At 37.7% G+C, this 18,947-nt stretch overlaps 1 protein-coding gene across 4 annotated transcripts in view; it reads left to right on the top strand.

Annotated features, from left to right (window-relative positions):
* The window catches only part of dnajc6 (DnaJ (Hsp40) homolog, subfamily C, member 6), a 35,648-nt gene that overhangs the window by 8,167 nt on the left and 8,534 nt on the right, over window positions 1-18,947 (top strand). For 3 of the 4 annotated variants that reach the window (XM_028027466.1, XM_028027464.1, XM_028027463.1), the window contains 14 exons: window positions 4,815-4,950; window positions 8,979-9,028; window positions 9,292-9,440; window positions 10,691-10,813; window positions 11,843-11,976; window positions 12,817-13,011; window positions 13,250-13,367; window positions 13,668-13,747; window positions 13,877-14,070; window positions 16,077-16,442; window positions 17,139-17,282; window positions 17,741-17,842; window positions 18,359-18,496; window positions 18,579-18,914. In XM_028027466.1, the coding sequence (XP_027883267.1) occupies window positions 4,815-4,950; window positions 8,979-9,028; window positions 9,292-9,440; window positions 10,691-10,813; window positions 11,843-11,976; window positions 12,817-13,011; window positions 13,250-13,367; window positions 13,668-13,747; window positions 13,877-14,070; window positions 16,077-16,442; window positions 17,139-17,282; window positions 17,741-17,842; window positions 18,359-18,496; window positions 18,579-18,914 (2,265 nt within the window). The remainder of the gene's footprint in view (window positions 1-4,814; window positions 4,951-8,978; window positions 9,029-9,291; window positions 9,441-10,690; window positions 10,814-11,842; window positions 11,977-12,816; window positions 13,012-13,249; window positions 13,368-13,667; window positions 13,748-13,876; window positions 14,071-16,076; window positions 16,443-17,138; window positions 17,283-17,740; window positions 17,843-18,358; window positions 18,497-18,578; window positions 18,915-18,947) is intronic. The other variant, XM_028027465.1, reaches the window with a different exon arrangement.

The following is an 18,947-nucleotide window of genomic DNA, read 5'->3' as shown; positions in this document are numbered from 1 at the left end:
TATGGCTTTTAGTTTGGTGTACCACCTAAAAACTACTAATGACCCTCCATCTGGACATCCCATTAAAAAATAATCAGACAGGCACCCCTGATCTATTTGACTGACATTCAAATAGACATTTCACTATTTGTAATTAAAATGCATGTAAGCCAAGTAGTATCTCTTGGTATTTGCCCCGCATCCCCTAGAAATGCAGAATTTTTCATGTAAATAAACTTTTCTTTTTTTGTTGTATTCAGCAATTGCACAGATTGAAGTATGAATAATCATATGAAAATTGTGCCAGATATGCTATTTCTTAAATCAAAATGGGTTTAATTAATAATAATTTGACTCTAATGAGAATAATGATTGGAAAGAAAGTCTTTGCTTTAGCATCTGGTATGGCATTTCCTCAGTGCTGTGTGCAGTGAGCCTGCCTGTAGGGATAAATGTTTGTGTGAAACAAAAGAAGCTGCATGAGGAGAGTGGGAGGGTCAGTGTGGCGAGGGGAGTGGGAGTGGGGAGGAGGCAAGGGGGTCCCTCATCTCATGTCAGATGTGTGTTTGGCCTGGTGGGCCTTGCCCACTCACTTATACATAGTCGTTTTGATGTTTGCATGTGTGTGTTTCTGTATCCATCTGCCCCACTTTCACACAGTCGGATGTTGAAAGCTAAAGGTTGGCTCTCTGGAAGGAGGGAGACACGTTCAAACAAGCCATTGATCTCTCTGGCAAAGCCAAGAGCTCTCAGCCGACCCACTCTCTTTCTGAGTGGACAGGCTTTTTTACCTGATCGAGTTGTTATCAGAGCCTGCTCTGGTGTCTGCATTAGCAGGCCTCGTCACTGTAAATGGCTCACCAGGCTGCACACTCCCACATCCATCTGGACACAGAGGGGAAAAAAGGGACCAGTGAACAGAATAACAAGGAGCAGGCAGATTCAAACAGACATGTTAGGAAATGATGTAGAGCAGAAAGAGATCAAGATATAAGTCCTTCACATTGCAGTCAGAAGGAGTTTATGTTATACTAAAGTTAGGGAATCAACCCAGAGAAGACAGGGCATGTGGTTCAGATTTGAACAGTTATAGAGTGATAAGGTGCCCTGAAAAATAATTCATACTATTTTTGAGCTTTTAATTTATTTATTTTTTGTAGAGAAAGGAAATGTGTTTACAAATACAAGCGAATATCTTTGGGCTTTACATCTCTAGACGAGGATAATTTCTTTAAAACATGTACAAAATGTTCATATTTGTGCATTAAAAACTATTTGCAATATGTAAAGTAAAAACTGAGCAGCTGGTTTGTAACGTTTTAAAATACTCTCATTGTATCTCCTTACAGTTACAGTAACTCCTTAAAACTACTTAACTACAGCAACTCTTTAAAAAGCTGTTCCGGCAGCTTTGGGACTGAGATTATTGCACAAAGTGGCATAGTGAGCTGTGATCTACACAGAAATCCTCCCTCACCATGATCCTGTCATGTTTCTGATAAGATGATGAAGCTACTGATATTTTCTCCGCCACAGCATGGCTGAAACTAATGGTGGAGGTGAAGAAACCTACATATTTAGAGAGAAATCCTTCAGATTGTTACGAAACACCCTCGTAGAAGTGTGGTGGCCGAATGACCAAGACAGCATGTGTGCTGAGTTAAAGGGTGTGGTAAGGTGATGCAGGCCTTCCTGCTGAAATTGAGTTTTCCAAGTTAGCCATGAACAAGCACCATTAGAATGGTTTTGAGTGTCCTTGATGTGGTCTGAATGTTGGCTGTAGTTTTTCTTTGGACTAGTGGAAGTACTGAAAATACTTCAAAGGTCACTATATAGAGATATAGAATAACTCGAGACTTTTTCATGACATTGTATATGAACAACTGCTATATTTTCTTTTTTCCTTGTTCAACAGAAGATAAGCATCATATGAAGGTGCAGAAAAGGGAACAAACTTTTATTAAATAAATCTCTGTATGCCAGATATGCCGACAGCTTGGAGCTGCAGCTTATCAGATCTGTAATGCTGTTGTGTCATCCTTTCTGTAGCTGTTAATAACCAGGAAAGGAGAGCTATACCTCTGGTTAATCTGTACGGTGAATGACTAATAATGTGTCAACAGCATTACCTATAATTAGGCCAATTACAATTTATTTCACAAGACAGTCATTGAAGACAAAACAAGACCTACAAGTGTAGATCACTAAAATACAATGAAGCTTGATTGTTTACCTCTGTTTGTGTCATTGACATTTATCAGTATAATGAAACAAAAAATGGTCTGAGGCTTTCAGAAAAGGACAACATATTCAGAGAGCCTGCTGATCTGACTGGAGACAACAAGCAGCTTCTGTGTGTTTTCTTCTGTTTCACTTTTAATTTGAACTCCTCAGCCATTCAGTGATTTACAAACAGAAGTATTTTAAAGACTATATTCTGAGCTAAAGGGAGTGTAAGGACTTTACAACTGAGGTGATGTGTTCTGTCGTCCTGGTTTTATTGAGAACTCCAGCAACAGCTTTCTGGATCAGCTGCAGCTTTCTGTTTGACTTTTTAAGCAGAGTTGTGGAGACACTGTTGCAGTAATCAATGCGATTAAAGATAAATGCATGGATGAGTTTCTCTAGATCTTGCTGGGACATTTCTCCTTTAATCCTGGAAACTGTTTTAGGTGATAGAAGGCTGACTTTGTAATTGTCTTTATGTGTATCTGAAGGTTCAGGTCTGAGTCTTTCACTATACCCAGGCCTAACTATAACTTGATGAACAACTTGATCACTCTTCTTTAGGTCCAAAAATAATAACTTCAGTTTTGGTTTTGTTCAGCTGAAGAAAGTTATTTCACATCTACGCATTGATTTGTTCCATGCATCTGCTCAGTGCTTAAATGGGTTTGTAGTCACTTGGTGACGTTGAATATAGAGCTGTGTGTCACTTGCATAGTTGTGGGATTATTAATTGCTATAATCTGAGATAACAGAAGCTCATAGATATTAAATAAGAGGGGTATCTTGGGGCACCCTGAATGTGACTTCTGCCAGGCCTGACGAGACGTTGCCTTCGTTCTTTAGGTAAGACTTGAACCAGTCAAGTACTGTACCAGAGAATCCGACCCAGCTCTCCAGTTACTTCAGTAATACGTCATAGTCAAGAGTTCTGAGGTCCAACAGAATCACTGCTGTGGTTCTTTCACAGTTTCTGTCAATGACCACTTGGAGCTTATTTGATGTATTTATGTTTGAGTTAGTAGAACAGTGTCATTTTGTTTTTTTCGGACATTACATTGTCACTGGATTGGATTAACTTTCTGCTATTTAGAATTTTCTCTGCAAAGCAGTTAGCAAATTTGTTACAGGTCATGACAGAGTGGAGTTCAGATGCTCAAATCAGAGGAGCGGTTGTCAGTCTGTCAACCATCTTTGGTTACCCCATATATTTTAAGTCATCACCTACACAATCAGACTGTCATTAGAAAACCCAATCCATGTTGTGCACTGATGATTCCGATCTGCCTATTCTCTTGCTGTTTAAGAGATTCAGCTCACACTTCTAAAACAATAAACTGTAGCACTTGCTGAAGGTGATTTTTGCTGTTCAACAAGTTATTTCATTACGCTTGACGATGAGATGAGACCACCAGTTGTTAATTTTTTGACGACAAAATGGTTAATATAGATGGATTCCCTTCCACCTCCAGGTTATAAGGAAAATGATGACGCTGCTGTTGCTATAGTGCAGGTTGCAGATTGAAGTGGATGTAGGCAGGGATAAAAAGGAAAAGATGAGGGAGAGAAACCCTCAGATCACCAGTCGGGTGCTGACTCAGATATAACAGTTGGGTGTCTTCCAACATTCACCAGAGATACACACAAGTGCAGATGGTGTGTAATTCATTGAGTGTCCTGTTTTTGTGCCCTTGTGGTTCAATCCTGTACAAGCAGATGTATTTATGCTATGACTCATAGGCTCATCATTATAAAGTGAAATGTTTGTGTATCTACAGAATATCGGCATAAAATACGATGTAAAAAAATAGACTATATTTGTACTGCATTTAATTTAGACAGTTTGACACTTTTATACATGTACACAACCTTGTCTTTCTTTTTGTAAAAACACAATATGTATACATGTTTACAAGAAAGAAAAAGAATACATTTTCATTTCTTTTATTTTCCCTCTTTATATATATTCACAATTAAATGTCTTTGTTGAGGACAAAGTGAAATCTAAGTCAAATGTCTGTATTGTGTGGACAGACTTTGTGGATAAAGCTGATTCTGAATAATTTATAAAAAATGCAAAAACAAAAAGTATATAAGACATTAAACTCAATTTTATAAATAACATATTTTTTTCCATTGTTCACCTATACATTTGCACTAACAAAAAATAGCAAATTAGCTAAGGCTATAAATATTTCATTGCTCAGTATTTGACACTTCTACCAATGCAAATAAAAAATTAGTAAAGAAAGAAATAAAAAAATAATCCGACTTTCAAACAGCAGTAGAATTTAAGATGCATTTTGTTCATAATTGTCTGTAGGCAAACCTTCAAGTTGATTAGCAATTCTTGTGGTTATAAATCAAACACTGTTAATTTGCTCTGTTGAAGGATTGTAAAATGAGGCACTTAATAAAAACTGGTTGTCTCAGGTTTTAACCTTTAGACAAGATTAAGCTTTATTCTAGTCAAGTTGTCTTTTAGATATTTTTTTTCTCACAAATGCCCAGTGAGTTGCTTCTGAGGAAATCCACACCAGTTTGTGAGTCAGTCTGAGATTTCTTTACTTTTACTGGATTCGTGTTTGCTAAATGTTCTGTTTTTTCAGATATGGACGCTGGCTATGGTGGAGGGCTGTTGGACATGGTGAAGGGAGGAGCTGGCAAGTTCTTCAGCAACTTTAAGGACAACTTAAAAGACACTCTAAAGGACACCTCCACAAAAGTCATGCATCAGGTCGCCACGTAAGGGAACACATCACTCCTGTTGTGCTCAGTGTATTTCCAAAATGTGGAGTAATTGTTCGACTCCCTGCATGGATATTACAGATCTTCTGCTCTTGGTTATAATCAATTTGTCTGATTATTTTTGAGTTCTATAATCTTTGTCATAGATTTCAGCATTAAACGTTATTATATACGTACATGGATAAAGTTTTTTTTGTAGAAATCATTCTTGCTTGCTTAATTTCTACTCTTTTTTATGATGACATTATTTAACAGATTCATTACATCTGGAAATGCCTCTGTTTTCTAGAAGTAGAAACATCCATCATGTTGGATATGAAATGACGTAGCAGAGCCGCAGATATCATTTAATACTGTTGATGTTTATTCTGGAAACTGTCCGAAGTTTTCAGTGAACAATGACATAAAAATACACATAACTAAACTCTGCTTTGCATGCATTGTTTGGTTGGTTACAGTAAGTGTCTGCGGGAGCTTTAAGAGTAGAAACGCTCTACTCAGTGTGGCTGGAGGGGGGGAAACGCGAGGTTGACACGGCTGGGTTGTTCCAGTGTGTTTGTGCACAGGCATCTGCTCTGGGCAGCACAAAGCGGCCTCTGTGTAACCACAAACATACAGGCACACATACACACCCCTCCGTATGTGTCTTGAGTCAGCAAATTTTATGGTATTCATCCCCCTCTCGTGCTTCCCCTCCTCCAGTCATTCTGTCCTGTTTTCATCTCAACTCCATCTCTCTGCTTCTCTGTCTTTCTGTTGTCTTTTTCTCCTCTTCTTGCTGAATTATTCATGTGAGCCCATTGTGCCAAATGGCCTGTGCACTGCTGATACTAACGTATTCATTTCATTCAGGGCATGCGTGCAGCGGTGTGTGTTTGAAAGGAGTAAATAGGTATTTGTGGGCGGTCCAAAAAATGGACCGCCCACAGTTCAGAATATTACAGAAATTTAGAGTCACTTATCAGAATTGTTGTTGTTATTTTTGTTCCTTTGTGCATCTGAACGCAGATTCTACACTTTGAGCACCTAAGGATAAAATTTAATCCTGGACCAGACATAGGGAAGATAGTGATGATGATGATAATGGACATTTTAACTCATTGGGAAGCCAAATGATATAGTCTTTTGCACTTTTCTCAAGTTACAACGGCATACTTTATGTGCTAGATCAACACAAAGTAGTCCGTAAAGAAAAATGACACATAGTTTTCTACATTTTCTAAAAGTAAAAATCTTTAAAGTGTGGTGTGCAAACCTGAGTCGTTAAACTCTGCTTCTTCTCCAGAACTACCATGACAAAACTGATTTGCAGTTTTATCATCCTGTTTCTTTTTTCATATTATGGATTCGACCATTTTATGAGATGTTCAAACCTTGGGATGTTAGTTTAAGCCTGCTTTAAAATTCTCAACAGCTCCATCTCTTTCTGTGGTCATTGTCATAATGTTTACCAATGTTATAAAATTCTGAGATCTTTATAGAACAAATGGCTTTATACTACATGACTCCTGAAGACAAATAGTTGCACTAGATTTTATTTTGGGGATTGAGATTAAAAGAGGCTGAATATTAGCTTGCCACATTTTTCAGATTTTTCTTAGTAAAAAAATTGAAAACCACTTATTGGTTTCCTTCCTCTTCATAGATATACACCATTTTGTGTTGTTATATTATGTAATTTCCCAACAGAAAACATACAGTGTGCAGTTGACAAAAGGCTGAGAGTCACTACAAAAATATGCACAGCAATTCAAAGCATTTCTGTGAAGTAAATGTTACAGAAATGTGAACATTGTTTATACATGAAAGGCATCAAAATCTAAACTGTAAATTTAAACCTATTTCAAAGTAAGAATTTTGTTCTTGTACTGTCCAGAATTGTAATGTTTGTATGAAATTAAGGAAGATAGTATCAACAACTGGATTATTAATGAATTGCATGAATAGTATTTGTTTTTAGTAGTAAATCCTCAGAGTTGACACTCGGTTTTAATTTCCCTTAGTTATGTGCTGAAGATGTGTATTTTTAGAAGAAATTTCCCTTTGAATTCTGACTGAAAATACATTCACTGAGAGGGTCCATTCTCAGCGTGCCGTTTTTTTAAACCAAACTGTTTTGACGAAAAATGACATGTTCTGAAATAATCCGAGCAATTATATTGCTGCCTGTCTCCAGCAGCCATTGGGTGAACGGCAGGGTAGACCCTGGACTGATGAATATTTAAACAAGTCTGAGAGAAAGCAAAACTAATCTGCACATTAAATATTCCTGTTCATATTTAAGCTGCACTGTGGGGACCTGTTTGAAACTCTTTCATTGTCTATCTCCAAGCCAAAAATCAACAATAAAAACAAAGACAGTAACTGGCCATCTGAATCTGAGTCCTTTTCTTCTTTTTGACCTGAATGCTCTTCTTTATGGATGACCTGCTGGCATCCAGGGTACTTCTTGGCAGTACTTTTTATTTTTCAGTTTCTTTATGACAGTTGGCAAACGTATTGATGCATTAGCATGTCCCTTTGGTAACAGCTTTGCATTACAAGCCATTAACATATAGTGTATTTGCATATTGTTCCTAAAAATTTAATTTATAAAATTACTGGTCATCTTCTACTATGCAGAGTGTTTGTTACACTCCTGTGACATTATTGTGCATCAGCCTTGCTTGTGTACAATATATACCCGATAAATGACACTTCAGCATTGTCTCTCTTCTCATCTTACACTGTGGTGTATCTGTTGTATATATAATATGATATTTCCTTCTGTATTTCTCATTAGGAATCATAACCCCTTTTTTGTTGATTGGTGCCCTATGGGTCAGCGGTGCAGCCGTGACACCCTGTACAGACGCATTTAGTCGTCAATGCAGCTGAAAACACATGAAATAAAAAACAATGCTGAAATGAAATGCAAATGAAATTCAAAAAACTACAATAAACCATAACTATTTATATAGCTGACAGTGTCACTAACTTTAGTCAAAGTTTAAAATAACATCCCTACAACTGTTCAGAGAGAAGTCATGAGCATATCTGAATAAAGTTGAACTTCAAAGTTAAACTTTTCAGACTGCAGTCCTTACTCTGGCGCTCATTTGATGCCCGAGTGATGCTTGTTAGTTTGCTGTGCACCCCAGTCTCATCTATATTCGAAGCAACACAGCCTCTTTGTTTATGTACCTGCAAGAACAGAGAATCTGCTGTAGACTCAATCTGGGGCAAGTATTAAACAGTGTATGATATCATTTTGAGGAAACTTCAAATGAGTTGTGGTGGAACATATTCATCCTACCAGACAGAAACGCATCAATCTTTCTCTAAATTCATACTGTTATTCTTTTATTTAGTTTTAACTTGTTTATAATTTTAACTGGTTTTATTTTCTTGTTTTTCTTTAATTCGTCCAACATAAACTGTTTGAATGCTTGGAGTTTTCAAAAATGTGTTATAAAACAGATCATTTGAAGCTAAAAATAGAACTGAGTTGACTTGAACCAAGGTTAGTTTTGAAAGAGTGAAGCTGTCTTTTCCTTTTGCACTCCATGTTTTGTAAATAGAAATTGGGTCACAGACTCAGTGCAAATATTCAAACAGTGTTTAGTTGTTGACACATCACACTTGCAAAAAACAGACATTTTTGGAGCAGAGTAGAACTGGAATGAAGGAACCCAGGTCAAAGATGGGATCTAACCCACTCTGTCTGAATTTGTGTTTTTCATCACTCTTTATAAGCATATTTACAAAATGTGCAATTTGTTCTAAAACTGTTTCATGCTCCAATGTTTACTTCCTAGTCATACAATTCAAATTACAACTGCTCTATGAGTGGGATCATTTTTTAAATGGTTGCTTTGAGAAAGTTCACATCCATCCATCCGTACATTCATCCATTCATACATGCATACAGTACATACATTGGTCCTTCCATCAATTCATGTCGGGATCTGTGTTTTTCTGTGTTTATTTCGAGTTTTCTAATTATAAGTTTAAAAAATAAATTTAAAGCCTTTTGTCTGTTTCAGGTACACTAAAGGAGAGCTGGACATTGCGTATATTACATCAAGGATCATAGGTAAGATAAAACTGGTTTTTAATTAACTTTCTTTCTCTTTATTTGACCTTCCTTTGTAATAATGATTTACTCAAAGCTTTACATAATCATTAATATAACGATGGAGTGCGGAACGAAGTCAGCAGAAAATGTATTGTCTAGATATGCATCAACATACCACTGATAATCATTCTCTAATGGTGACATTTTTATATTTCAAGGGTTAACTGTAATTATGCAAAATCCTAAAGTAAAATTTTTCTGAGCATCTCTTTTCTTTCTAGTCATGACGTACCCTGCTGAGTCAGTCCAGATTGGCTACCAAAACCATGTTGAGGACATTCGCTCGTTCCTCGACAGTCGTCATGCCGACCACTACACAGTTTTCAACCTTTCACAACGAAACTACCGTGGCGCCAAATTCTCGAACAGGGTTAGTGTGATTATACCTCGTATGTTTTAGATGCTTGTGTGTTTTGTCTGCTTGTTAGACATTTTCTTCCCAAAGTTTTTGTACCAAATTTAAAATAACAATGAATATATGTTACTGAAGTATAGAACATCCTTATAGCTTGTATTATTTTTGCTGATTATTTCTTAACATGAAACTTTTTTTTTCTAAACTTGATAAATATGCTGAAATTAAACACTGGATTTTTCTACATTTCTCAGTGAATTATTATTCTTCAACTATTAAATATGAATTTATTTAAAAGGTTTTCAAATATTTACCAGGGGTGGCAGTGGAGATGTTTTATATATTTATATTTCCTTGATTTATACTGTGATATATTAATATATTAGTATTAAATATTGATATACTAATGTGTCATGTTACTAACATCAAAGGACATGTGACAGAGCATTAGTTTTTTACACCTCTGAGGCGAGAACATCGTCGCCTCCTTTCTTCTGATTTGTGAAACTGATGTGAAGATGACCAGCAAATGACCTGCTGTTACAGAGGACATTCTTTCTGCCTCCCAAAATGCAGCTGATTCAGGTCTCAAAAAGGGGAATACTACCTGATTAATCCTTCTGCTAATGTCACAGCACACTTTTAGTTAGATGAATTTACCTTTATTTGCGTATAGCTGTGCAAGACTTCTAAAAATGGCATTTGTTAATAAAAAAAACTTGAAAATAATACTTTCTGCTGCTTCATTGATAGTAATAAGAGAAGATTAATTATTTTTTAAGGTGAATTCACCACAGCATTTTTTTCTAAATAACTTGTATTACAGATGATATAAAATACAACAAATGAACCATTTTAATATGTTTTTTTAGGTTTTTTTGCCTCTCTTCATGGGGTCCTTGCCTAATGGCATGCAGCACTTTTGCACAGCTGGGTTTGAATTAAAAGTAAAAGCCTATGTGGGAGCTCTCTTAATAAAATACTGCCACCCTGCGGCAGTAAAAATCGAAAAGCTGTGGAACATAAATGCTTGTAGCAGATGACTCATCATGGCAACTGTTGTGTTGTTTTGCTCTGTGCTGCAGTTTCTGACCTCCACCTCTCCCTTTTCCTCCCCCCATCCTTTCATTTTCCCAAACTGTTCATCTTCCTTCTGCCTCTCTTTTTGTTTTGTTTGATTTCATCAACCCGTTTTCTCCTTGTCTTCTAATCTCTCTCACTTTTTACTGCTTATTTCACCCCCATTTTGTCAAACCCTTTTCCAGGTGTCAGAGTGCAATTGGCCTTCTCGCCAAGCTCCCGGCCTTCACAACCTGTTTGCTGTGTGCAAGAACATGCACAACTGGCTCAAACAGAACCCAAAGAATGTGTGTGTCATCACCTGTTCGGTAAGATGCTCAAATCTCTATGTAGTTTTGAGTAATACTAAATACAATTTTTACTTCCATTGTGCACCAAAAGAGTAACTCTAAAAATCATTTTTCATGCCCTCACACACTGTGATGTGTTTTGGTTCAGTGTGTAAACTGTCTCTGCTCTTATTTAGTGACATTAGAAACACTGGCATGTGGGGGGAGATGTTATTGCCAAGCTGCTGCGGTTTGGCAGTGGCTTGGCAAACCTCTCCTTCTTGCATAATCTCCACCGAATTTGTTTCTCTTTAAACACATTTCCCACTGCTTCCAGTCCCCAAGAGGTTTGTGCTTCACTGCAACCTTAAATAAACTGTGAACAAGTTATACTGGAAAGAAAACAGTCAGGAATTTAAAACATATGTTAATATTGTATTAAGTAGGGATATAATGATGCATTCAGCTTACAAGATGAGGCAAAACAAAAGAGCCAAAACAATCTTTTTGCATTTTGTTCTATACACATAGATCAAATGTTTCATAATTACAAACTTACTTTCTTAAAGAATCTCTGTCCAGTGTAGATTCAAAGTATTTTTGGATTTTTAATCCAAGATAGTCAATACACTCCAGACTCATCAAAAACTGTGAAATAGCCCTTTAATGTTGCAACATCAGGAAGGCCAGCTCTGTCCTAGGAGACAGAAGAACTCTAGTTAAAATATGAAAATGTCTCCCACTCCATGCATCAAACTGTTGCAGAACTATAGAGATCCTTCAGTGACAGACTGCTGCATCCTAAGTACAAGTAGTGTTATAAGAGATCCTTCCGCCCATCAGCTATTAGACTGCATAACCAACAACTCTATATTGTTTAACCTTCCATTATTCTAACAAAAAGTTAAACGTCAAAAAATAGTGGCTCCAAACGAAAGAGATGTACTGCTCTCCTTTCAGACTTCCTGTTATCTGCTATAAGTCTTACCCTCTCCAAATAAGTAAAAGTTAATTGTAAGGGGCAATCATTGTGGAAGCTGTTTGAGCATCTGCTTTGTGTACACATAGGATGGCCGCGCTCCCTCCGGCGTTTTGGTCTGTGCCATGTTCTGCTTCTGCCACCTCTTCAGCCACCCAGTTCCTGCCATGCAGCTCCTCAGCGCGAAGAGACCAGGATCCGGACTCTGGCCCTCACACCGCAGGTTTAGATCCATGAGCTCTGAGACGGATTCTTTTTCACACCATTTAAGTTTGTTCCCCGACCATTTTGAAAGGAATATTTTTGTTGTTTAGGCAAACCTAATCTTTGAATCAGCCAGGAATAACAAGGCAAAGTTACTGTATTTCTACACTCAACCAAAATGTTTGGCCTTTAGCCCATCATAAAAACACATTTCCCTTCAGACCATGGCTGAAGGGAAATGTACCTGTACCTGATGTAGACTAGGTATGAAGTTTTCAAACCTTTCAACTGTAGTAACATCAGTTGAAGGATAATCCATCTCTCAGGTCCAGTGTTGCTGTGTTTCCTTCTGACACTGTTCTCCTGTTGGTAAATCTTTATAAATTACAAAATCAACAAAAAGTTGTTGTGTATGTAAAATAAGCAATTGAGTTTTACTCAATCTTTTCTACATCTTTTTCTACCACAGATTTTCCTTCCACACAATTTTCTATTTTTATCCTTGCATATAGAACTTTGTATGCAAGGCTAAAGGCCATAGCTTCTTTAGCATGGCTGTTTTTAAACTCCCCCTTCTTTATAGGTTGTCAATGACTGCCTACCAGACAACTTACAAGTTAGCAGTCACTGTCATAATTGTCTATATAATAACATGATCTTTAAAATAACCAAAATTAGACACTTGAAATAAATCACTTTCAGTGTAATAAATCTGTTATTACATGAATTTCACTTTTAAATTCGGTGGAAAGATATTGAAAGAGGTCACTGGAATCAAATGATTTAGAAATAAGAATGATTTTAAGTTTTTACACTGTAAATCAAACAAAATTTTTCTGTAACTTTTATTTCCATACAGGTACATAGGTTATGTATGTAGCATGGTATCAGAGAAGCCCACTCTGCCGCACTCCAAGCCCTTGATGATCAAAGCCCTCACTATGAGTCCAATCCCCTGTTTCAACAAGCAGCGCAGCGGCTGTCGGCCCTTCTGTGACGTCCTGATTGGAGAGACAAAGATCTTTTCCACAGCGCAGGAATACGAGAGGATGAGGTAAGAAAAAAACATTTCTTACTTTCTAAACAAGCTGACAAAAACATAATGAAATCGTTTTTGGAAGAGTACTGTCATCACATGTAAGTGCTTTTGTGTCGTTGCTAAAAATTTATTTTATTCGACTAAAAATGGTTTTCATTGGTTTTTCTTTCTTTCTGTGTCTAAAAATGTTTATCTATACTATAATCTACCATATATACTATCCCCAAACTGTTCCTGGTTCCTACTTCCTCAGAGAGCACAGGATCCAGGAGGGGAAAGTTGTTTTCCCCCTCGGTGTGAGTGTTCATGGAGATGTTGTGGTTTCTGTTTACCACATGAGGTCAACAATTGGAGGGCGTCTGCAGGCCAAGGTAATGTTCCTTATATTCCTGCAGCAAGATCTATCATAGGAAACTAATAATCATAGTAAAGTAAGTTATACTATGAAGTGCAAAATCTTCATCATGTCTGCTACTTCAGCAATCTAATCAGTTGTTAGTTCTGTTTTTAGGAGCAGTGTTTGTGTTTGTAGGGCTCTGACTGCATGCAGTACATACAGTAATAACCTTAAACTTATTTGCCAAAAGAGTCTGCAATGACTTTTCAAATTATTCTTATCTCAACAATGTGAAGCTGGATAAAAATGAATCCTTGTCTTGTTTTTTTGTTAGGTGTCCAACACTCAGATCTTCCAGATCCAGTTCCACACTGGCTTTATTGCTCCTGGAACCACCATGTTGAAGTTTAACAAGTGAGAAAGAGGCTTCATATTTGTCCCACTACTATAAGATAATCTAATAAGAAAAACATGATTTTTATTATTTGGAAAAATAAGTGTGACCACTCATTTCCTTTGCACATGCCTTATAATTCTCCATAGACCAGAACTCGATGCCTGTGACTCCCCAGAGAAATATCCTCAGCTGTTCCATGTGATCCTTGATGTGGAGGTAGAAGGAGTGGACAAGCAGAAAGACTTGACGCCTCCGTGGGAGCAGTTTCCCTGTAAAGACCTGAGTCCCAATGTGCTCTTCTCCGGCCACCAGGAGTATCAGGACGCACTGGCCATTGCAGGTATTCAAATGCTAGTATTTAATCCACGCTAAATATGGATTAATAACAAAACTGAGACAATAATTACTTTGGCAACTAATTAATCTGACAACCTTTTAGAGAAAGAAAGTTGGAAAAAGTAAAATGGTACTGTTTTTTAATTTGAATTTATACATAATTGTAGCTGCTCTGTTTTCTTAAATAGGCTGCATACAGTAATTTAATTGGATTTAATTGAACAATATTTTTCTTCCTGTTTTTTCCTAATTTCTAATAATTATTTTGGAATCATTTGACATGATGTTAGTGCACTTTCAAATTGACTCCTTTCTTTCGACTCTAGTCTTAAAAATTACATGAAATTACAAACATTACCGTGGCTACAAAATAAAGCAACCTATCCTATTTTACAAAATCATATGAAAAGATTTATCTAAAGCTGCAGCTTAAAATGAACAGTGGGCTTGTTGCTAGCATATTATATGCTTCTTTTAGCTTGTGTTTTCAAAAGTTTACGGTGTACTTTTAAAGTAAATTCTTTTATGTTTTTGTCTTTTTCTTTTCCATTTCTGTGTCGACTCAACTGTAACATCTGTTTTTCTATGAGCAAAAATGCAAAAACAACTAGCTTATGTGACTATAGCTAATTAGTACCAATTTCTTATGTTAAGCTAATTTAATGCAAACCTGAATTTGATCCAGAAATGAGTAAAGAATGATTAGATAAAGTCTAAAACAATCTTCCAAAGTATTCTAAATTATCTCATTTTCAAAAATTCTACATTTGTTCTTTGCTGTGCACTTTCAACAACATATTAGTGTCTTCTTGTTTTAACAAAAATAAACTGATGTGGCCAATTTTTGTCCTTGCAAGATGAGATGGAGGGCTTGGATCTGGAGGGTAAGAAGGAAGCAGTTCGTGGATCTATTAAAGGAAACACACAGTGGTCATAGTTAACGAGGGTCTGGTTCAATTCAATCCCACTCATCCAGGAACTAGATTAAAATATCGGCATATACATTTTGTGTTAATGGAAACTCTGTTTGGCTCTTTACTTTTATGATGTGCATTGATTGAATTGAAATTAAGCCCATGTTGGTATTAAGTAATATATCACTTTGGTAGAAATTTTTAGCCACCTAGGGACTTAAATGGATAATGAGAAACAGTAAAACTTGTCCACTGACAGCCTTTGTGAGGACAGCAGACAGTATTTTTAGCTTGTATCCAAAGTCAGAAGCCCTAAAACTACATATGTTCCCTCTAAAAGTCTCCTATGAAAGCAAAAACAAAATCTGTTTGTTATTCTGCCAAGGTGAAATATTGCTCTTGGTTTACACTAGCTCAGGTCACCTAAATGCTTCCCCAAACACAGCTAAAAGCAAATAGATTATTTATTTAATACATTAAATTATTCCAAAGTAAAACATGTCATCTTCCTTTATTAGGTTAGCAGTTAACCCTCAGTCGGTCCCCTTCGTTCCACTTATCAGAGTATTGGACTTGAGTGGTAACAAGTCCATGATGAAGACGTATTCTGGGCATCACAGAGTGCTTTCAGTGGGACCGAGCAATGGCTCTGCTCTAAGCAGAGGATAGAGCTTCTCATCTTGTCTCTAAGACTGAAATCTGCCACCCTGTTATCCAGCAGCTTAATTCTACAGTATAGAAGAAACCTTAAAGGTCCTAAACCAGAATCTCTCCTCTATAAAGAGATTAAATACATTAAATTATTCCAAAGTAAAACATACTACTGTTCAATCAGACCTTTTTGTACAACTGTTTAAGTGCACAGTAGATTAGCTATTGCTTGTAGCAACTTTAACCTTTGTAAGCTCCCATTGTTCACCAGTTTATTTTTGCCTCAGTTCCTCTTAGCCTGCTTTTTGTCTTCGTCTGCTTTGTGTGGAGTTATTCCCCGTGTATCTGCTTCTATCTTGTCCACACGCTGCATTGTCTAACTTGAACAGATTTTTCTTAGGGCTTCCTACCTAAAGCGTTTTGTTTCTATCGTATCCCACTGAAGAACCGAGTCGGCAACACGGAGAAGGTCGGGCCCATTGTGAAGAGAGCGAGCCCTCCGATGATGAAATGTTGTCGCTCTCGAGCCAGCGAAGCAGCATCAGCGCTGCCTCGCAGAAACCAGAACCTGCAGCTCCAGTTCCTGCCGCACCGGCACCCACTGAGGAAGTGGACCTTCTTGGCCTGGGTGGGGAAGACATCAACCGTCCGTGCCCCTCTTCTCAGCCTGCAGCGGCTGCAGCCACTGACCTCCTGGGAGATTTGTTTGGGGCTCCGCCTCAGCCGGCCAGTGCGCCTTCATCCACTCAGTCCACTCCGCACAAAGTGGCCCCCAATACTGCCTCACCGAGCCCAACCCCTGCTCCACCAGGTGAAACACTTGAAAATACAGTTGACTTAAAAACAAATTTTAGGAAGAAAAAAAAATACATAAAGACCACAGTTATAATTTTTAATTTAGAAAATGTTTAGGAAACAGACTTGGATGTCAGGTGAAATGTTTTGATTCTGTTGGTAATTTGCCATTAATAACCTTGTTCTTACACAGTCTTGAACAAAGTAGGAAACTGTGAAACTTGATTTAACAATTTTAAAAGTCTGAATATGTAGGAATGAAAAATGTTGTAGGAAAACATTTTTAAGTTGCATCCTTTAAATATTTAATATTTTGTCTGGTTTAACATTTTGATCATTTTACTTTTTGACTTAAAACATGAAATGAAATACTCATCTTTTTGTTGGCCCATTACTCCTCTTGAAAGAGTATTTCAAGCTGATTCCACTGGTCTGGTTTAAATGCTAATAGAATTTTTGGATGTCTCTAAATTTATTTAGTTTATCTAGTTTAGTTCATCCAGTTGTTTTAACTCTCCTTGATAACATGAAAACATTAAAAATGTTCAGTTCTTATAATGTTTTGTTGTTTTTTAAATTACTTATTACTTTTTAAAATGTTAGTTAAGTCCTGAGGGAACTTGAGATTATAACTTTAATTAGATTGTAACTTTAAAATAACCATTTGTCACAGAATTGGGTTGATGATATGGGTTGTATCTGTGTCCTGCAGCATTTCATCCTTTTGGAACAGCTCCTATGCCTAAGCCTCAGGAGATGATGGGCTCATTCCTCGGACCAGGTAATGTGGGGCAGCCAGACCCCTTTGTGCATGCTGCTCGTTCTCCATCACCCACCCTGCAGCCTACAAGCCTGGGTAAGGCATGCTTCTGCTGCTTTGCTGCCTTTTTTCAAACACAAGTCAGGTTAGGCATGTTTTATAGTATTGCTGTGCTGATTGTTTTTGTTCATTTGCTCTAGTTAGTGTTAAAAGTTATGCATTGTTTGACTGCAACGCCTTTCTAGCTTTTTTGTTGTCTAATGCAAGAAATGTGGTTTCATTAGTTATGCAGTTTATGTTCTGCACTAAATAGTTTGCATGGTTACTTACAGTTCAAACAGATGTAACTCTTTTATTACCAGCACATTCCATTCTGCATAACAACTCAACCTGAATGCATTTACATTTTGTGATATTGCTAATTATGAAATTTGATTACAAAAATCAAAAAAATGTGTGCAAAAACCTTATAGCAACACATCTCATTTGAATCATTTTGTATTCTGGGTTCACTGTGTGCTCTTTGTACGGCCAACCTTTATGTGACTGTACAGGTAGAAGCTCCCCTGTCCCACCTGCCACACCAACCGTCAACATTCAGCAGCAAAATGCCATGGGAGGTTGGGACTGGAACAGACCTGCCACCACAAGCACAGGTACACACACAACCACTCAAACCACTGAGTTTTGAGTGGTTGACTCTGAAGATTGGCGTAGATTGTCTGCTGAAAAGATCTGGAATGTTGATCCTTTTTTCTTGAGGACTTTAATATTCCTCCAAACTCTACACTAAACTGTCTGTTTAGTGTACTGTAAAGCAACTCAACTTGGGAGCAACTTGGGATCTTTTCTCTTCTCTTATTTTAAATAATAAATCACTCATTGATTTAGAAATAGCATCACAACATTAAGACAGATGTTGATCGCTCCTCAAGTACAGGACAGTGGATTTCTGTTCATTCAAATATTTTTTTTACCTCATTAATTACTTCCACAGAGATATGCAACCTGAGAAAAAACATTTGCAAAATATTTCCATCTGCTGGATTTGATTGGCATGTTTGATTCTTCACTGTTCAGTGCAACCTAAGAAGTGGGAGGGAATTAACGTTGCACAGTTTCATGAATTCACTTCTGAATTCTTTTTAAAAAAAAATAATTTTCTGATGTAGGGGGAGGTTTTGGTATTGGCAGTCGATCAGCCACTACCAGTCCCACAGGTTCAGTCCACAGCACGCCCACCCACCAAACTAAGCCAAACAACTTGGATCCATTCGCCGACATTGGAAACCTGTCCGGAAGCCTCGGAGGTCTGACACCAAAGATTTGCTTGACATTTTTTGTCACATTTTATACTGGCCAGTTTACCACCATTTATGTCTTTACCCTCAGGTGCTTCTGGATTCTCCAGCAAGCCCACCACTCCAACAGGCACAACTCCGTCCTTCCCACCAATGGGTTCCCCGTCGCGGCCGCAGCCGTCCCCCCAGCACACAGGAGGCTGGCAGACCCACACGGGAGCCAACTTCTCCTCCTGGCAGCCCAGTGCCGGAGGTGGCGGAGGCTGGCAAGCCCAAGGACAGGGTCCGACTGCCCAACCAAAGCCCAGCCCCAGCCACACCTCCATTCCTCACACATCGCCTCAGAATCGACCCAACTACAATGTTAGCTTCTCGGCAATGGGAGGAGGCTCTCCGAGTGCGGGGGGCAAACCACAGGCGGGAACGGGTAAATAAATCATGTTGACTCTTGAGCTGTACA

The sequence above is a fragment of the Xiphophorus couchianus genome, chromosome 9, assembly GCF_001444195.1.
Source record: "Xiphophorus couchianus chromosome 9, X_couchianus-1.0, whole genome shotgun sequence".
NCBI classification, from domain to species: Eukaryota; Metazoa; Chordata; class Actinopteri; order Cyprinodontiformes; family Poeciliidae; genus Xiphophorus; species Xiphophorus couchianus.
Note: the sequence above shows the minus strand (reverse complement) of the source record. Positions and strands in the feature narration are given on the sequence as shown.